Below are 19,274 nucleotides of genomic sequence, written 5' to 3'. Positions count from 1 at the left end.
TCATATGGCACTGTATCCCCAGGAGTAATGCAGAATCTCAGTGCTGGCTTGTGGTTACCCCAAATGTTTTCTGCTGGCTGCAGAGATTGCAGTTTTGGGGCAACTGCTCCTTGCATTTGGCGTTTGGATGCTGACCAGAGGGAGATTTCAATCAAGTCTGGGCACAAGGCAAACACTTTGCAGGAGACACTGCTCCCAAAAAGCTTATGATCAAAATAGTCAGAATAGAGGTGAGTGTGGTCTGCATACTGACCAGTCAGCATCTGTGCACAAGCCAGGACACAGACAGAAATGGATATCACCTCTTGCACTGGGAGGGATCTGTCTGTTGGGAGGGAATGTCCCTGGCCACCGTGCTATCTGCAGTGTCTCAGATCTGGCTGAGAGGTGCCAGAAGGGCAGTAAGCTCCAGGCAGCTTGGTGAGGTGCAGACAGATGTGAGGTCCCAACAGCAGGGAGCTGTCTCTGCTTGATCAGCAGCAGGCTTAGCTTGCCACCTGCCTCCTGGCAGGCTGTCCATCCAGTTTGGTCTCTTGTGCCAGATATTTATGTACTTTGGTTTGGATAGGAGACAGAAATTAAATCCCTGCACTGTCCCGGCTATTAGCTTTGCACAGTCTGGCCAGTCCAGGTGTTTTCTGTCCTGCATGGAAAACAACAGCAGATCCTATAGAAAAGAATTGAACAGAGATAAAAACAAAAACTCAGCTTGCCTTCTGTTAAGTGAGACTCGATCCTGGAGTTCCGTTTTCATTTGACAAAGCATCAGATCCAACTGTTCTATGTAATTCAGTGAGTTAGGACGTGTACCATGTATACAGTAGGAATTAGGGAAGCAATTATGTGTTGATAAGGCATGTTTTATGGCAGCTTTTATAGCCATTTACTTTTAGCATGTTATCTCCCGGTGCCAAAGCAAACTTTCCTAGGAATCCTATCTCTGTTCTGTTCTGCTCTCCTATCCTATCTACAAAAGCTCGGTGCAGCAGATGCAACACTCCATGGGTGTTTGTTTGTTTCCAACCGCCGTTTCAGTCCATCTTGTCCTTACAGAGAGGATGTTGCATTGTCTCACAGCGGGAACCACAGTACTGGTGGATGGCTGGGGCTGTGTTTGGTGTCCAGCCCAGGTATGTGTGTTCTGATTGCAGACAGGAGGAGTTGTGTACAACAGCTCACGTTCTGCTACTGTAGTAGCTGGAGCCTGTGTCAAAACCCGCAGTCCTCCATGTATGGAGCCTGTCTGCAAGGACAGGAGGTTGCCAAGCCCCAACGCACGCCGGTCCCACCGCTGTCCGAAAGGACGGCACCCTCGATCCCGCTGCGGCTCCCGGGGGGCAGAAATGTGCCCGGAACCTTTGTACTCCTCCTCTGCGCAGGCGGACGCGCTTGGTTCTCCTGCGTGTTGATTGGTCGGCGGCTCGGAGGAGACCGCTGCTATTGGCTGAGCGGGCTGCTGTCCTTTGACTTCCGGTGTCCCCCAGTGAGGCGCTTCCGGTCTGTCCCGGCTGTGCCCGTGGCCTCGCTGCGGTGTTCGGACACCGGCAGCCTCTGTGCGAACGCGAGCGGAAGGGTGAGGAGAGGCCTCGGCGGCTCCGGCCATGCCGCCCGCGAAGGCCGGCGGTAAGGAAGCCCTGGTGCTGCAGTGCGAGTGGGAGGCGTGCAGCTATGTGGCTTCTGCCATGGAGGAGTTCTGCGGGCATGTGGCCCAGCACCTGCGGCTGCACCTGCCCGGCGAGCAGCGGGACGAGCTGGATCCTCTCGGTAAGGAGCGTCTGCCGCGAGGGGCTGGGGTTACCCTGGGGAGAGCGGCTCTGCCTGCTGCGGGGCTCAGGTCCCATGGAGGCCTTTGTAGGTTTATCTTCGGTGTTTGCCTCAGATCCTCATGGTCTGTTCGTCTCCTGTGTGTGTTGCAGAGGAATACACGTGTTTGTGGCAGGAGTGTGGTTTCTGTTCCCCGGAGAGCCCCGCCGACCTCATCCGCCACGTCTACTTCCACTGCTACCACACCAAGCTAAAGCAGTGGGGACTGCAGGCCCTGCAGGGCCAGTCGGAGGTGAGCCACTGCCAGCTGGACTTCCAGAGCCGCAACATCGTCCCTGAAATCCAGGAGAACTTTCAGTGCCTATGGGAATACTGTGAGGTGAGAACAGAGACCTAGTTCTGCTTTCCTGAGTGTTGTCTGTAAGGTGGGAGCTGAGGGAAGGGGAGCCGCTTTTGCTCTGCCCGCTGTGCTCTGGCGCATGCTGATCTCTTGGCTCTGTTCTGTCTGTTCCTCCTCCCCAACAGAGATCATTTGATAATCCTGAGTGGTTCTATCGGCACGTGGAGGATCACAGCTTCTGTTCGGAATACAAGGCTGCTGGGAAGGAGAACCACGTGGTCCTCTGTGGCTGGAAAGGTATCGGGTGCAACGCAGGGCATCTGCAACAAATGTTGCATGGTTCTGTGTGGGCAGCCTGCCACACAGTCAGGCTGTAGATGCTCGGCCTATCGAGCCCTTGAGCAGAGGATCTTAATGGCATCCTGTTCTTCCTGTTCAGACTGTGACTGCACCTTCAAAGGGCGCTGCAAGCTGCGGGAGCACCTGCGCAGCCACACGCAGGAGAAGGTGGTGGCCTGCCCTACCTGTGGTGGGATGTTTGCCAACAACACCAAGTTCTTTGACCACATCCGCCGTCAGACCGCGCTGGACCGTAAGCTCCTGGGGGCAGGGGGTGTGCATGGTTGTTGCTCCCTAGATTCTAGGCTGGCAGGAAAAAGAGGGTGCGCAGACAGAAGGCAGAGCGGTCCTTGCAAGTGCTGCTGGTTTTTTTTTCTGCTTGTTTGTGTCTTTTGGCTTTGTAGTTAGTGTCTTCTACCCCTGACTGGAGGGGAGAGTTCCTAGCTCCACTGTAACTGCATCCTTTTTTTCTCATTCGTTGCTCTGTGTGTTCTACTCTCTGCTTTGGTCCCTTTCTCACTTTTCCCTCCCCTCTCTCCCTGCTGCCATTACTGCAGAGCAGAGGTTTCAGTGTTCTCACTGTTCCAAGAGGTTCGCTACAGAGAGGCTGCTTCGTGACCACATGAGGAACCACGGTGAGTAAAGGCCCACTGTCCCAGCTGAAGCTCTCAAGTCTGCGTTCCCCCCGCTCTGTGGTGATGTTTTCTCCCAACTGTTTCCCACAGTGAACCATTATAAGTGCCCTCTGTGTGACATGACCTGCCCACTGCCCTCCTCCCTGCGCAATCACATCCGTTTTCGGCACAGTGAGGAGCGGCCGTTCAAATGTGACTACTGTGACTACAGGTGAGGAATGGGGCTTTCTGATTTCCCTTGCTGTTGGCAGAGAAGCACGTGTGTGGTGCACAGCATTCAGCTTTGTTCACCTCTTTCCTCTTAGGTGCAAGAATCTCATTGACTTGAGGAAACATCTGGATACACACAGCAAAGAGCCTGCCTACCGCTGCGAGTTTGAGGCTTGCAGCTTCACTGCACGTTCCCTCTGCTCCATCAAACTGCACTACCGGAAAGTCCACGAGGTAGGAAGGCAGCAGAGGGTGACTGTGTGTGTAATCTCTTCTGGCGAGGCTGAGAAGCTCTAAATGCAGCATGGTCTGCAGAAGCATGAGGAAAAAAAAATGAAGTTGCACGTAGAGCCCCAGGCTGACCAAGGCTGTAGGAATGTGAGCTAGGATTGCATTCCTTTCTTCTTGCTGCAATGACAGCTTGTGTTAGCCTCGGAGAACCCAGTTCTTTCCTCTGTTACATGGTGCCAGCCCTTCTGATCAGTCTGCAAGGTGTTCATATCCCTCTCTGCCTTTCAGGGTGACTCAGAGCCCCGCTATAAGTGCCATGTCTGTGACAAGAGCTTCACACGTGGAAACAACCTTACTGTCCACCTCAGGAAGAAGCACCAGTTCAAATGGCCCTCGGGGCATCCTCGCTTCAGGTACTGCTCATCCTTAGCTCCTTACACCCTCTGTTGTAGCAGCTGGAACCACATCCTGCTTCTTGCTGGAGCCAGTAGAAACATGGCAGTGCTTGGGCCCTGGTGTTTGCCTGCAGTGTGCTCAAGGCTCATCTCCCAGTGGCTGGGAAGCACTTGGAAACAACCATTTGTTGGGATCTGACTCAGCCACGGAGCAGTGCTGCACAGCAGCTCCAGCAGTGGGTCAGAGATCAGGCAGCAGTGCCTTCACAGCTGCATCTTGTGATACACCTCAGAGTTTGGCAGGGGCTGGGTCCAGGTGTACTGCTTAGAAAGAGCTGCTGCAGATCAGTCTCCTGACAGATGTTTTTCTGCATCATCTCTAGGAAATTCCCAAAGAGTTTCCAGAACCTAAAAGCAGGGAGGGGGAAAGGGTGAGTGAATCTCAAATGCTCCTAGTGAAACAGAATGGGGAAAGGAGATGGAGTTGAAAGGTGTTAAAGGCTTGGCTGGATTCTCAGAAGCTGCTCCATGGGTGTGCTTTTTAGGGTTTTACTTTACATGTCTGGTGTTGGGTTTGTAGTGCTGGGCTTTGGAGCCCAGAATACAGTGCCTTTTCCTTGGCTGCTGCTTCAGGTTGTTGCCCTTTTCTTTGGGCCTGTGTTCAGGTACAAGGAACATGAGGATGGCTACATGAGGCTGCAGCTGGTGCGTTATGAGAGCGTGGAGCTGACGGAGCAGCTATTGAAGGATGGAGAGAAACAGGAGGAGGCTCTGGATGGCTCCACTGACGGTGTGGTGCTGTCTGAAGGTGAGGGCAACCTGCAGGGCATCATTCTGGAGGCTCCAACAGAGGTTCCCTCTGTGGAGAGCAACGTGTCCGAGCCACGCGCGGCCCTGCTGCATCCTGCAGCCAGCTCTGAGCAAGCACAGCCCAGTACCTTCTCAGGAGCAGTGCAGCCCTCAGAGCAGGAGCCCAGCACCCCGGCCAACCCCATCATCCGTGTGGTGAACCGGACCAACGAGCACGGGGAGAGTGAGACTGTGTATTACATCATGGCCAGCACGCTGTCAGAGGAGCGGGCAGCAGCAGCCAGCGGGCTGGCTATGGAGCTGGAGGAGAATGTCATGGACCGTCTGCAGAAGACAGCTGAAGAGCTGGGTATCCATATTGTGTGAGGTGCTAACCTGAAAACCTTGGGCTTATGTGGGACGTGGTGCAGGGAGAGGTTGGGAGATGTGTAGAGGGGAAGGGTCCAGTGTGTCTTCTGCATGCAGATGGCTAGCTTTCTCCTCTGCCTCCCCCATAACTTGTTCTCCATGGGATGGCATGTTCCTCTTCTGCCTTCAGTGCTTTCCTGAACATCATCTTCCCTGATGATCAGCCAGTGCTGTCAGAGGCGTTTGCACTGCCATTTCACTGCATTGATCTCAATGGGAGGAGAGGACTGCAGGAAGGCACTGGACCTTGCAGCGTGGGGGGCTTGGGGCCTTTCTGCTTTAGTTTCTCCTTGAGTTTGCTCCCCACGTTGGGGTTTGGGCTCCTGGTTGGGCAGAGTGTACTTTGGAGAGCCAAATAAAGGTCAGACTGCCAGGCCAGCCAGCATCTGGTGTCTGTTTCAGCCACGTTCCTGCCAGCTGAGGGATGCTGTGGTGCCATGGTGAGGCCAAGTTGCTGAGGGCCTGCAGCATGGGGCGAGCACTGCAGAGCTGCCCAGGATCTATTGGCACATGCTGTGTGCTGCTGCTTGGTGCAGCTGCTTCCTGCTTGGGGCGTGCAGTTCCATGTCCCCAGTGATGTCACTGGAAGGCCAGGTTTTGCTTAGGCTGGTTGCTGTCCTGGCATGGATTTGATTTTTTGCTGCCTCCTTCTGGCCATCAGTGTCAGCTGCCTGCAGTGATTGTGGTTTGTTTGTTTGTTTGTTTATTTCTTCTGAATCTAAAGAGTAGCCTGATCTAATGAGCTGAGCCAGCTTCCTCTTTTGTACGTGATATGGGCAGTGCAAAGCTGGAGTGACCCTTGGATCCTCACGAAGCTGCGTGTGGAGGTGATGTGCCCTGATGGAGGCAGGAAGGCAACCTGGTTGACTTTTCCCCTCTCTTCCTCGAGCAGTTTGGCAAAAGCTGCTGGAATTCCAGGTTAATGGAGAAAATCACTTTATGCTGAAGCCTTGGCCATCTGCTCACTTTCTAATTACAAGCACTGTGGGTGTGATCCGTGTTAGTGCCCTTGGCCAGGAGTGATGAGAGCAGCCCCTCAGGCCTGTGCCCTGGTTGAGATGAGGAGCAGAGTTGAAGTGGGGAGAGCTCCCTGCCCCAGACTGAATAGGAAAGCCTTCTGGGGCTACACACAGGTTTGTAAGCAAGATGCCTTCCTTGGATTGGTGAAATGCATATGGAGCCAGGCCACTTGTGCTTAGACTGAGGCAGGGCAGGAGGCAGCTGTTGCTCCAGCAGCTCTGATGGCATGCACTGTCAGAAGATGCTGCTTTCTTTTATGAGAGCATCCCTGGGCTACCAGCATGCAGTGTGCCCTGGCCTTGCCCAGCCTTCCCTGCTCGGCGCCTGCTCACTGTTGCTTGGCTGAGCTGGGCTGCAGATGCCTTGGAGAGAAGGAACTCGTGCCAAGTTTGCATTCACAGCACTTCCATCTTGGCTCCTTTTCCAACACACGAGCTCTGCTGCCAAAGCCGCTGCTCTGAAGCTGCAGCATTCCTGTGCTACCCAAGTGTTTGGTGTTGGGAGTGGAGTGGTGGCTGAGAAGAGTTGTCCCTTTAAACACTGGGTCCAGAGAGGGTAATCTGCCAGGGATTATCTCATGGGGAGAGGATTGGCATCAAGAGGAGTCTCCTCCCTCTCCTGGGCCCTACAGCATGTCGTGCTGTGTATGGAAACCAAGTTCACTTTCTCCTTGGCAGTGATTGGGGGTGAGAGGAGGAGAGCAGTGCTTGCACTATGGGGCTGGTTCTCCTCTTCCTCACCATGCTGGCCACGCTGGTCTCCTCTGAGCACCCAGAAGGTAACAAGGTGTTTGGGAGAAGGGTTGCTTATGGGGTGCCCTAGGGCTGCTGACACAGCAAGGAGTAAGGCCCTGTGCCGGAGCTTGGTGCTGGGGAAGCCGGAGCTGGGGGATGTGGATGTGCTCCTCGCTGCAGCAGGGCTTGTGGCTGAGCCTTTGGGCACCACCTACAGCAGGGCTCAGGGCTGAGGAGCTGCTGGAACGAGTGGTCCTCAGCCCCAAGCCTTGCTCCCATGGCACCAGGAGACCTGGATACCTACTGGTCCGGCACTGCACCCATCTGCATGGGGGGCTGCAAGGGGAAGCATAAGGAGCTGAAGAGGAGCCAGTGTGGGAACGGCAGCTGCTGCTGGCTGGGCTACAAATCCTTCTGCCGAGGTACGGCCACTCAGGGGCTCTGGGAGTGCATGGGGCAGGTTTGGTTCCCATTCCCCTCCACGCGTGTCCCACCGAGCCGCCTGCCTATGGGAACCTCCCCATCCCCAGTGAACTGCGGGAGGCCCGAGGCGGACTTCAACTCAGTGGTGCATGGCAATGACTGGTGGGTGGGCTCTGTGGTGCGCTACAGCTGCCGGCCCGGCTTCATGCTGCTGGGGAACCCGGCCAGCGCCTGCCAGTCTGACGGCCACTGGACGCCCAAGCCCACCTGCCTCCGTGAGTACAGTGGGGTGGGATGGCTGTTGCTGTCCCAGCAGCCCACCGTGGGGAAAAAGGGGCTGGTGGCTACACTGGGGGAGCGCTCCAGACCTGCTCCTGCAGGGATCTGCCTGCGAGGCCGGATCGAGATCAGCGAGCGGGACATCAGCGGGAGCTGCTCGTCGTCCTGCAGCACCCAGAACCACCTGGGAGCCTCCCTGCGCCACGGCTGCATCAAGATCTCCTCCTGCAGCACCAAACGCTCGGGCTGGGTGCGCTGGTTCCTGCGCTGCGACGTCTGCGAGTGCGACTGCCACGTGCCCTGCGGGGAGACCCAGTAGCGGCGCCCACCTCCGGTGAGGGGCTGATGCTGCCCTTAGGGAAGGGGAGGCTGCAAGCTGGGGGCTGCTGAGCAGCTCAGCATCTCTGCTCTCCTTACAGTTTCTCCTGGCAGAGCTGAGCCTTCTGCACTGAGGTCTGCTGGCCACGCATCTCTGGTGCTGGGCTCTTCCTTTCCATAATTTCTATCCATCCTGAAGCTGTCATCTGGGAGAAGAGTTTTGGGACTTGCTGCCTTTCTGCCTGGCCCCATCACATGGCATGCAGGGAATGCTGTCGGCAGCAGGAACTGGGCAGCTGCATTCAGGACTTGGAGACCTCCACGTCTCCTGCTGGCTGCTCCCTGGAGAAGGCTCACATCCTCTTCTAGCAGGCAGGCAGCACTTTGCCTGTCCTGCAGGCTGCCATTTCTCTCTGCTAGTTATTTCCTGCCCCTGTGTGCAGTCAGCAGGGCTGTCATGCTGCTCCATCTGTGCAGGCAGGGTGTGGGGGCTGCTGTGCATGGTGCCTGCAGGCTGGGGCTGCTCCTTCCTGCAGTGTGTGATTTGCTCTAACCCCCCCCTCCCCCCAATCCTCCCCAGGGACATCTCTGGGTAGCTGATGCCTTGCAGCCAGAACAGGTAAGGACACAAGACCCCTCCTTGGTCCTGGGTTCCCTGGGATCCCAGCCCTGAGTCCTTCATTCTGTCCCATGTGCCCTCATGTCCCACTGTTGTGATGGTCTCTGGGTGCCACCTGCTCTGCAGGGACACCCTGGATCCCTCTGAAGCAGCAATGGAAGAACCCAAATTGTTATTCCCTGGGGAGGAAGAGGGGCAGGAGCATGTGTAATGGGATCAGCAGGGGAAATGGGCCCAGCACCACCACCACTGTGGGTAATTAAAAAAATTGTTTACAGGCAATGACACAGATTTGCAGTTATACATGGAGGTTCTGCTGCCTGCTCCATTCCCACAGCCCCACACAGAGAGGGCAGCTGCTCTCCCAGCTCCAGCTGTGAGCGCCCTGGGTCAGGAGGCAGCAGCTGAAATGGCTTTGGGATGAGCCCAGCACCTCTCCTGCTCCATGAGGAACTGACTGCAGGCCTCGCTGTGGGGCTGACTCTGATGTTGCACCCTCTGCCTGAATCCCATTCCTAAAGGGCTGCATCCCTGCCCCCATCTCTGTCCCAGCCCCGATCCGGCTGTGAGAGAGGAAAGATTTCCTTAGCTCACCAGATGGGTATTTTAATTAATACTGTTGTTAGTGTCACTCATTTCCATATGGCTTTCATGTTTAAGTGCTGTGGTGGGTGAGAGGTGTGAGCGACAGCGAGGAGGGAGCCAGGTGCAGCACGGTGACAGCATGCAGGGGAGTGGATGCTGGGGGCAAGCTGCGGGGTTGACAGCATCCCACCAGGACCCTGGGGTGGGCAGCTGTGCCCTCTGGCCCTTGATGCTTGCTGTGAGCTTTCTGAGCAGTGCTCTGCCATCGTTGCATCCTGCTTGTGCCCTGTGGTGGAGGCTGTTGGGTGCAATGCAATACAATGCAATGCAAAGGTAGCTCAGTGTGGGGCTAGGTGAGCCCTGGGAGTGGGCTGTGGGGCCGTGGGCTCTCTGCTGTGTCAGAGGTGCAGCGGGGGGGACGGAAGAACGGGGGCTGCCAAATCCCAAGCTTTGCAGCCGGGAGATGCTCGGGGCCTTCTGCATGACACGCAGAGCAGAGCGGGGAAAGGAAATAAAGCCGGTTCCTTTAAGAGGGTTTTTCGCCGCTTGGCAGCGCCGCCCGGGCAGCCAATTCCCACCGTCCCGACACACGGCGGCAGCCGAGACAGCGCCGGCGGTGGGGGGCACCGACGGGTCCGGGGCACCAATACGGGAGCGGATAACTGCGCGGAACCGGTCCTCCCACCTCGCCGCCCGGCCCTGCCCAGCCCAGCCCTACCGAGGGATGGGGAGCGCATCCCGGCTGGGGACCCGCGGGGGCAGCGCTAAGCCCGGGGAGCGGCACTGAGCAGCGGCCGCCGCCCGTTCTCCTCCCCTGCGGTCCATCGGTGCGCACCGGGGGCTGCGGGCGCTCGGCCCCGCCGCGGGCATCGCCCCTTTGTCCGCAGGGGGGTGGAGGGAGCGGCGGCGGCGCTGCGGCAGTGCGCGGAGCGGCGGAGGCGGCGGGGAGCGGAGCCCGAGCTCGTACAGGTGAGCGTGGGGAGGGTCAGAGGGGTTGGGGTCCGGCGGATGGAGGGAGAGGGGATGGAGGAGGAGCGGCTCCGGAGGAGATGCCCTCGCCGGTGGGGTGGGGTGGGGAGCGGCTCAAGGAGTCAAGGTGAGCCCGAGGGCGGTCTGTGGCTCCCGCAGCCCCCCGTCCTGCTGGCCCTGTGCCCTGTGTCTGTAGGAAGGGGGAACCTAAAGCGTTCGGAGGGAGTGGGGGTGATGGGATCACGCAGCCCTCGCTCGCCCCTTTTCTCCCCCCAGGGCCGAGGCTGGCTGTTTTCCAGCCCTGAAAGAGATCTGTCTGCATCGGGGAGAGGGCTGGGAAGATCTCGGCGCAGCTCCTCGCGAGGCCATCCTCCCCTTCCAGGGGATTGTGTGTGTGCATTGCAGCTGCGGCGAGGAGCTGCCTGCAGCCTGCGGCTCAGCAAAATGTAGGTTAGCACGGCATTAGGACCCCGGCCCTGCAGGGGAGGAGGGGTGCTGAGCTCAGCAGGGCACGGCTCAGCCTCCTGTCCTCAGCACAATGAGGGACCCCTAGCCCCAACCTCATCTGGGATGCTGCAGAGGCTTTGGGGTGCAGCGTGTTTCCCACCCTGCCTGGCTCAGCGTTCCCCCAGCTCTGCAGAGCCCTCGTGCCAAAGAGCGAGTGGATCCATCCCTGCATATTCCCTCCAGAGCAGCACAATGGCAGAGAAAGGCATGGATCCTGCGTGCGTCTCCATCGCTCTGGAGGACACAGTTTGCCACGCCGGCCCCCCGGACGCCCCGCTCCTCACCACCCACTTGAAGAAGGTGGAGAACCACATCACAGAGGCCCAGAGGTTTTCCCACCTCCCGAAACGCTCTGCTGTCAACATTGAGTTCATTGACCTGTCCTACTCTGTGCGTGAGGGCTCCTGGTGGAGGAAGAGAGGTAGGAGATGCCTGTAGGACTGGGGACCCCTGAGGCTGCCACATCTCCCCTCCAGTCTCCTCTCATCTCTCCCACACCCCCTGCCCTGGGTCCATCCCTCTTTGCTGATGCAGGCAGCCATCTCTCAGCTCTGCAGGATTTTGTCTGAGTGCACATTAGTGGGAAATTCCAGAGCTGCTCACCCTGCTGTCCCCTGTGGCCACCCAGCCCTGTGATCCCCAAAAGCAGATCCCATCCCAGAGGTCGTATGGGGCAGGCAGGGCTGTTGCTTTGCTTGGGGCTGACAAGATGGATGGGTTTTCTTAGTGCTGCTGTGCTGGCAGTAGGAGGCCCCAAGGGGTGCCCTGGTGTGCAGGGGGGTGCTGGGCTTGCAGGGGGTTTCCTCTTTGGCAGCTCCCTGTGTGCAACTGCGGCCGACAGCTTAGGGAGGGGAGGCAGATGGTAGCTGATGGGTGGTAGTCAGCTTTAATTAGCCCTGTTAGTTAATGGGATGCTAATCAGGATGGCCCTGTGTGGTGGGGGGGGAATGAGCAGGGTCCTGGGATGAGCTGGTTGAGGGTGTGGGGTCCCTGCTGCTCCCAGCTCTGCTCTGCAGCTGGGGAAGCTGAGGCACCAACGGACAGCAGGACCAGCCCAAAGCCCCCAGTTTGAGCTCTGCCTCCTTAGATGCTGGGAAGCAAAAGATGGAGTCTGGCACTAAGGAGTGTTTGCATGCACTGTGGTGGGGACAGACTTGGGGCAGCTGGAGCTGGGACTGTGGGGTTGCACAGCGGGAACTCTCTTCTCCCCTGGACGGCACACAGGAGCTGGTGTGGAGCTCCAGGTGCCTTTGTGCGGGATCCGGCCGTGCTGCCGCGCGTTGCTGAAGCAGGAGGTTACTGGCAGTCAATGAACGCGAGTAACCGCTGCGCAAGCTGCAGTGGCACCGACGTGAGCAGCATGCGCTGCCGGGCTGTGCGCCGCGCTCACCCTGCTGCCGTCACACAGCATCCTGCTCGCGCCTCCCAACCCCCAGGGCGCTTCTCCTAGGGGTGCCTGATCCCAACGGGTGCTGCTGGGGAAGATCAGGGTGCTGGACCCCTTCCCCTCGTATCCCCTTCTATCTTCTCCTGCTTCTTTCGCTGCCCTGATCCTTAGGCTCGCCCCAGTTTGTGGGTATGGATGGATGCGTTGTCCTCAGCTGATGCTGTGGGGCAGGGGGATATATTTCTAGCAGGGAGATGCTCAGACCTGTGGTACCCTGCAAACCACAGCTCCCCAGGCAGGGCTGTGTTTCGGGGCAGTTTCTGACAGCCTGAGGCTGTGCCTGTTCCATGCTCCCGACACATTGCGTTCCTGCTGCCAGAAAATGCTAATCAGCTGCCTTTAAAGCAGAGATAATTCCAGGTCTGATTAGCAGTGGCTGCTGCTGAGTGTCACGGCATGAATACCAATGAAGGCAGCAGCCAGGCATCTTCTGCCCCATGGCACCCTGCTCCTCGATGCCTGGGGACCAGGGCAGTGCCACAGCCTGGTGGCCTTCCTTATGCTGTGTCCTAGGGGTTTTCTGATCTTGTCTGCATTGGAAATGGGTGAGCTAAAGGGGAAGCAGGGACAAAGGTTGTACTGGGGGGTGACGGCCATGATGATGCTGGTAGAGGTGGTCCCTTGGCACAGCACATGGTGGTCCCACAGCCCCCCAGGTGCCGGGGTCCCATTGCAATCCCACCGTTCTGCTCTCTCCCTCCAGGCTACAAGACCCTCCTCAAATGCCTGTCAGGGAAGTTCTGCCAGCGAGAGCTCATTGGCATCATGGGGCCATCGGGTGCCGGCAAATCCACGCTGATGAACATCCTGGCTGGCTACAGGTGGGGCTGGAGGAGGAGCTGGGGGAGCAGGGCTGGGGGCTGTGTTCTATCCTCTCTGTCCTGTAGGGAGACGGGTATGAAGGGTCAGATCCTGGTGAACGGGCGGCCGAGGGACCTGCGCACCTTTCGCAAGATGTCCTGTTACATCATGCAGGATGACATGCTGCTGCCACACCTCACCGTGCTGGAGGCCATGATGGTGAGCGGGGCTGCAGGGTTTCCTGGGGCGGCTGCATCCTCAAGCGGGAGCTTCCCAAGAGCTGTGGGATGTGGGGATGAAGTCCTGCCCTTGCTCTTGTATCACAAAGCTGGGGATGAGTGCAGTACCTAATACAATGTTCCCATTGGAGGTGTTCAAGCCCAGGTTGGATGGGGCCCTGGGCAGCCTGGTCTAGATAGATATGAAGGTTGGTGGCCCTGCATGCAGCAGGGAGGTTGGAGCTTGATGATCCTTGAGGTCCCTTTTGACCCAAGCCACTTTATGCTGCTTTGATCTCCCTGTTCATCTTCTCCCTGCAGGTCTCTGCTAACCTGAAGCTGAGCGAGAAGCAGGAGGTGAAGAAAGAGCTGGTAAGTGAAGAGGAATGTGAGTTCAGGGCCCCTTGTCTTGTTCTAAGGTGGAAACAGTGGAGAAGGGAAGGAACTGTGGACCCTCAGTGATGGGGACGTGGCAGCAGGTGATGGGGGGGAAAAGGTGAGGGTCCATGGGAGCTCATGGTGAACGAGGCTCCATCCCTCAGGTCAATGAGATCCTGACAGCCCTGGGGCTGCTGGAGTGCTCCTACACCCGCACCATCTCGCTGTCGGGTGGGCAGCGCAAGCGCCTGGCCATCGCCTTGGAGCTGGTGAACAATCCTCCAGTCATGTTCTTCGATGAGCCCACCAGGTGAGAGTGCAGGAGCCCCCCACCACTGGGGGACACTGGGGGGACCAGAGCCCTTTGGATCCAAGAGGGGCTGTGGGACACCGAAGGGACTGGAAGACAACAGGGCTGGGGCTGCAAAGGGATGCTCTCCTCCGTCACGCAGGGTGCCCACGTGGTGGTGGAGGTGTCTTGGAGATTTTCTTCTCCCTTTCTCAACTCTCTCCTTCTCTCTTTGCCATCTCTTTCTCCTCTGCCCCATCCTGCAGTGGTCTGGACAGTGCCTCCTGCTTCCAGGTCGTCTCCCTGATGCGTTCCCTGGCTCAGGGTGGCCGCACCATCATCTGCACCATCCACCAGCCCAGCGCCAAGCTCTTCGAGATGTTTGACAAGGTTTGGGCTGGAGCACAGGGCTCTCTGGGGGGCAGGTCATTCTGACCATGCAGAGAGGCCATGGGAATGGCTGGTGCAGGCAGCTGGCCTGGGCTCGTGTGGTTCACAGCCCTGACGACGGGATCTGGAGCAAGCAGTGGCGCCCTGGCTGCTCTGCACCTGCCCTATCGCTGATTTCTCTTACAGCTCTACATCCTTAGCCAGGGCCAGTGCATCTTCAAAGGCGTCGTGACCAACCTCATCCCTTACCTGAAGGGCCTTGGGCTCCATTGCCCCACGTACCACAACCCCGCTGACTTCAGTGAGTGGCCCCTCCTCAGCTCAGCAGTGTTGGGGATGGAGGGTGGCGAGGTCCAAACCCACGTGGCGAGGTCCAAACTCATGTCCCCCCATTGGGTGCTGTGCTGTGGGTGTGTGGCACTGTGGGGTGAGGGCTGCACTGGGCTCCCACCCCCTGACCTTGGGGAATCTGGGTGACCTGAGCTGTGTGATGGTGAGGGCTGGCTCAGTGCTGCTCTTGTGCTCCGCAGTTATCGAGGTGGCCTCAGGAGAGTATGGGGACCTCAACCCTGTCCTGTTCCGTGCTGTGCAGAACGGCATGTGCACCATGGCAGAGAAGAAGAGCAGCCCCAACAAGGCGGACTCATCGTGCCCGGCGCACTGTGTGACAGTGAGAGCCCAAGAGGGGACACCACGTGGGAGGTGATCCCTGTCCCTCACCTGCATCTCTGACTTTAAACATCCCTTTGCAGGACGTGGACCACATCGAGAGCCACACATTCGCCACCAGTACCTCCACCCAGTTCTGCATCCTCTTCAAGAGAACCTTTATCTGCATCCTGAGGGACACGGTGAGGGCTGAGCCAACGCTAAAGGGATGGGAGCCATTTGCTGGGGGCAAGCAGAGCTGAGTGGGGCTCACCCTTCTCTGGGATGCTCAAGGGACGTGGTCCTGCCTCATGATCTCCTCTGCCCACCCATAGGTGCTGACCCACCTGCGCTTCATGTCCCACATCTGCATCGGGGTGCTGATCGGGCTGCTCTACCTGCACATCGGCAACGACGCCGGCAAAGTCTTCAACAACACCGGCTTCCTCTTCTTCTCCATGCTCTTCCTCATGTTTGCTGCACTGATGCCCACCATCCTCACCTGTAAGGAGCTCCTTGCCCCATTGCTCCCACCCCTGGGTGTGCAGGGGGGGTTGTGTCCTGTGGGAGGGCTCCAATGGGTGCTGTATGGTGGAGGCAGCTGAGTTGGTCCAAAGTGGGGCAGTAGGATAGAGACAGAAAGGATACAAAGAGAAGGGTGGAAGTGTTTGCATCGCGTGGAGTAAATCCCCCCAGTTGCCATTTGTTTACTGTCTGGTTCAGTTATTGCCATTGTTCACCGAATGGCTCTAAGCAGTGCACTGGAATTTATCTATTTACTTATTTTGCTGAGAAACTGTCTGCACAGCTGCGTTTTCAGCTGCTTCAGATCTCCCTTTCACTTCCTTAAAAAGCCTGAGCAAAACCCCCCTGGCTGAGCTGACTTGTCCATGTGAAGGTTCCCTTCTCAGTTTCTGTCCCTGGTGAAGCTCCCACCCGTGGGCAGGAGGCTGCAGGGTGCATTGGCCTGGGGCACTGCTGACTCCTTCCTTGCTTCCCCACAGTCCCCCAGGAGATGTCTGTATTCCTGCGAGAGCACCTGAACTATTGGTACAGCCTGAAAGCCTATTACCTGGCCAAGACCATGGCAGATGTGCCCTTCCAGGTGAGCATTGGCCCCTTGGCACAGCCAATTTCCAATGCCCTGGATGGGTTCCTTGAACTCTCCACCCCTGGGGAGGGTCTATGGGACCAGAGCAGCCACGGGTCCAGTGTGTAACTCTGCTCCCCCCTCCCCAGGTGATCTGCCCCATTGCCTACTGCAGCATCGTGTACTGGATGACAGGCCAGCCGCCCGAGGCCACGCGCTTCCTCCTCTTCTCTGCCCTGGCCACCGCCACTGCTTTGGTGGCCCAATCCCTCGGGCTTCTCATTGGAGCTGCTTCCACCTCCCTGCAGGTCAGGCTTTGCCCGTGGTGTGGATGTGGGTGTCCCAAAGAACCACATATAGGGAGTGCCATGGGGCACAAAGGGGGATGTGGCACCCAATGACCTCTGCTCCATAGGTAGCCACCTTTGTGGGACCCGTCACCGCCATCCCCGTCCTGCTCTTCTCGGGCTTCTTTGTCAGCTTCAAGACCATTCCCACCTACCTGCAGTGGAGCTCCTATGTCTCCTACGTCAGGTGGGACCACACATTCTGTCTGTGGGGTGGCAGTGGGGCCGTGTGGGGCACGCAGTGACTCTGCTTTGCCATAGGTATGGTTTTGAAGGCGTCATCCTCACCATCTATGCCATGGAGCGCGAGGACCTCGAGTGCCTGGAGGACTTCTGCCCTTTCCAAAAACCCATCAAGATCCTGCAGGAACTGGATGTGGAGGAGGCCAAGCTCTACCTGGACTTCCTCATCCTGGGCATCTTCTTCGTCATCCTGCGGCTCCTGGCGTACCTGGTGCTCAGGTACAAGGTCAAGTCGGAGAGATAAAGGGGCCACGGGACCCCAGAGCTGCCCCCCGGGCCTGAGCTGCTGCATGGCAGCCATGGACCATGTTGGTAGGTGCCAGCCAGGCCTGGCTCAGTCGAGAAGGGTTTTGAGACATCTCGGAACTGTTTTAACCTTTCCACGCACTCTTCATGGCAAACGTTTTGTACAGCCCCACCACGCGTCCCCCGGTTCTGCCTCACCCCCACGGAGCTGCATCCCTTCACTCAACCTGCCTGCCTATGGGGGATAGCAGGGATGGCCCCAAGGAGGCAGAGTGAGGCTGTGGGGAGCTCCAGGCAGGAGAAGGAGAGGCGCCGGGGGTCCGAGCCCCGTGGGGACACACACAGAGCCATCGCATAGAGAAGAGCCCCAAGCCACCAAGTCGCACAAGGCTTCTGCGTTTCCTGCTGCTGCAGCCACAGATTGCTGCCTCCCCTTTTCCTTTCTGCTTCAATCCTCACTTTACTTCTTTTTTTTTTTCCTTCTTCTTCTTTTTATTTCTTTTTCCTCCTTTTTAATTTTGCATTTAATTTTGAAACCCCGCTGCTTTCAGTCCGCAAGGAGAGGAATGGGAGCAGCGGGCAGAGGACTCGGGGCTCTCCTGTGCTGCTGCTCAGTGCCATCCTCAGGGCTGGCCTCTGCTACCTGGGGACACAGCAGTGTCTGTGGGAGTGGGACAGTGCTCTCAGACCTCAGGGGGTGTCACGTTCAGTCTTTGGGATCTGAGCCAAGAGGATAAAAGCGATCGATACGAAGAGAAGCGACCGTCCCATCAAACCCAGTGTGGAGCACTGTGCTGTCAGTGGAGCTCTGCTGGCCTCTTGTTCCCTTTCCCCAGCACAACCACGCAGGATGGGAATGACCCTCCCTCAGCAACAGCCGTGTGCTGCCTGCAGGGAGGAGATGAAGGCTGTGGGCACCCACCCACTGCAGCAGGACTGGTGGGTAAGAGCATGGACAAGTGGGTCCCAGTGGTGCCAGAGCTGGAAGGCAGGTGAGATCTGGCAGCAGTTGGTTTGCATTGAGCCGCCCTGATATCCGGTACCAGGAGAAAGCATCTTTTGGTGGTTCCTCCCAAGCTCTGCACCCCTCAGGGGCATTTTAGCACCTTGTTGGCTTTTCAAAGGAGTGGAGCTGGTGGGGACAGCACGCTGGCACTGCTGTCATGGGGCTGCATGGGTGCTACCGGAGCCCACTGCCTGCTGGTGAGCATGGACACGGCAGGGGATTGGACTGCAGAGAGAAGGACAGGTTGCTGCAACGTCCTCTGAACTCTTCTTCACTTTTCCTGGTTTGCTCTGCACTGCAGGGGCTGGCTGGAGGGCAGAGATGGAGGTACTGCTGCAGCGGGGCTGGGTTTCCCCTGCATGGATGTGAAGAGCTCGTGCATAAAGGCTCTGGAAGCAGGACGTGCCCTGATGCTCTTCCAGTGCTGAGCATTGGGGTTTCCCCAGGGGATCTGGGCTGACTTACTGACAAAATTCCCCTCTGCTCCCAGCTCCACCTTCACTATCCCTGTGCTGTGCTGGGCAGAGGATGGGAACACTGCTGCCACCTCCAGCCAGGGAGACACGGGCAGCAGGCCCCACATCTGCTGTGCCACCAGGGAATGGCAGAGCTGCTGGCTGTCCCCCATCTCCATCTCATGTCTGTGGGGCTGTTGGGCTACTTCGGTGCCCCATTTCTGCTGCTCTTGGATTGCAGCGTGAGGTCAAGGGAGATCCGTGCCGATTTTTGCCCTGTCCAGGATGTGTGCAGTGAGGATGCACTTTATTGGAGCGGGGGAGTGGAACTCTGGGTGCTTCTGGCTGCAGGCACCCCTCCAGGGAACGCGTCTGGATAATCACGAGGAGTGTGAAGGAGGAGAGCAGGCTTCTTCCCCTCCACCTCCTCTCCCTTCCCACCCCCTCCCTTCCCATGCAATGCACTTTGAGTGCATTAGGATGAGGTTTGAGCTGTGGCTTGCAGCTCTCTGAGGGCAGCAGCTGAACCTCAGCCCATCTTGAACCGATTCAGGCCCAAAGGCTCAGCTGGGGTGGGTGCTGCTGGCGTAGGTGTGCTGTGAACCCCAGCATGCTGCCAGGCACACAGGGACTCGGCCTCTCCCCTCCACGCATGTCTGGGTCACCTTTGTCACATTCACAAGTGAAGCAAAAGCATCCTCGCCCTGTGTGCAGGGGTTTTTGGAAGGGACAGCAGGGCAGCACAGGGGGTAAAGATCTGCCTGTGGGGTCTCACCCACTCCAAGCAGGCAATAAAGCAGTGTTTCATTCTCGCTGTGTGTGGACACCATCCATCCTGTCCTGCTGGGGGTCTCCTGCTGCCTCCCTGCCGCCATATGCTGTGTGTGGTTGTGCTGTGCTGGGGTGTGCATGTGGGGTCGGGGTGAGCCGTTACCAAAATAACATGCAGACGGCAGCTCAGAGCACGACGGAGATTGCTCACGGGGCTGCGGCTCTGCTGTGCGAGGGCTTTGCCAGCAGTGGGACCTGCTGCCTTGCAATGGGGATGCATCGCTGCCCTGCAGAGGTGTGGCCAGGCCTGGGGGAGGGACCTGGGCTGTTTGGGGAGCAGTGCTGTCTGCAGGTGAGTG

At 58.0% G+C, this 19,274-nt stretch overlaps 3 protein-coding genes across 7 annotated transcripts; all 3 read left to right on the top strand.

The window, feature by feature from the left end:
* The first annotated feature begins 1,482 nt into the window (after window positions 1-1,482).
* On the top strand, window positions 1,483-5,099 carry LOC125703656 (histone H4 transcription factor). Of its 2 annotated transcripts, XM_048968438.1 has the most exons (10): window positions 1,483-1,764; window positions 1,917-2,143; window positions 2,290-2,401; window positions 2,544-2,696; window positions 3,001-3,078; window positions 3,169-3,289; window positions 3,384-3,522; window positions 3,808-3,932; window positions 4,580-4,722; window positions 4,861-5,099. In XM_048968438.1, the coding sequence occupies exons 1-10, from the start codon at window positions 1,602-1,604 to the stop codon at window positions 5,088-5,090; spliced, it is 1,491 nt and encodes a 496-aa protein (XP_048824395.1). In that variant the 5' UTR covers window positions 1,483-1,601; the 3' UTR covers window positions 5,091-5,099. The 2 variants fall into 2 exon arrangements, with proteins under 2 accessions (XP_048824395.1, XP_048824394.1); XM_048968437.1 differs by having other exon boundaries at window positions 4,580-5,099.
* Window positions 5,100-6,866: 1,767 nt separating this feature from the next.
* Window positions 6,867-9,484, top strand: LOC125703660 (CUB and sushi domain-containing protein 3-like). Of its 2 annotated transcripts, XM_048968448.1 has the most exons (4): window positions 6,867-6,930; window positions 7,174-7,308; window positions 7,417-7,922; window positions 8,008-9,484. In XM_048968448.1, exons 1-3 carry the CDS (start codon window positions 6,867-6,869, stop codon window positions 7,905-7,907), a joined length of 690 nt encoding a protein of 229 aa, XP_048824405.1. In that variant the 3' UTR covers window positions 7,908-7,922; window positions 8,008-9,484. The 2 variants fall into 2 exon arrangements, with proteins under 2 accessions (XP_048824405.1, XP_048824404.1); XM_048968447.1 differs by having other exon boundaries at window positions 7,174-7,922.
* On the top strand, window positions 9,483-19,212 carry ABCG4 (ATP binding cassette subfamily G member 4). 3 transcript variants are annotated; one of them, XM_048968432.1, is made up of 16 exons: window positions 9,483-10,079; window positions 10,356-10,529; window positions 10,770-11,007; window positions 12,737-12,854; window positions 12,921-13,053; window positions 13,374-13,424; window positions 13,595-13,740; window positions 13,986-14,109; window positions 14,296-14,410; window positions 14,640-14,779; window positions 14,862-14,960; window positions 15,093-15,261; window positions 15,762-15,862; window positions 15,997-16,155; window positions 16,263-16,381; window positions 16,456-19,212. In XM_048968432.1, exons 3-16 carry the CDS (start codon window positions 10,779-10,781, stop codon window positions 16,679-16,681), a joined length of 1,929 nt encoding a protein of 642 aa, XP_048824389.1. In that variant the 5' UTR covers window positions 9,483-10,079; window positions 10,356-10,529; window positions 10,770-10,778; the 3' UTR covers window positions 16,682-19,212. The 3 variants fall into 3 exon arrangements, with proteins under 3 accessions (XP_048824389.1, XP_048824390.1, XP_048824388.1); XM_048968431.1 differs by having other exon boundaries at window positions 9,484-10,079; window positions 10,356-10,525; XM_048968433.1 differs by lacking the exon at window positions 10,356-10,529.
* Window positions 19,213-19,274: the final 62 nt, after the last annotated feature.

This window comes from Lagopus muta, chromosome 22, assembly GCF_023343835.1.
Source record: "Lagopus muta isolate bLagMut1 chromosome 22, bLagMut1 primary, whole genome shotgun sequence".
NCBI lineage: Eukaryota > Metazoa > Chordata > Aves > Galliformes > Phasianidae > Lagopus > Lagopus muta.
The sequence above is the reverse complement of the archived record's forward strand: the minus strand, read 5'-3'. Positions and strand labels throughout refer to the sequence as shown.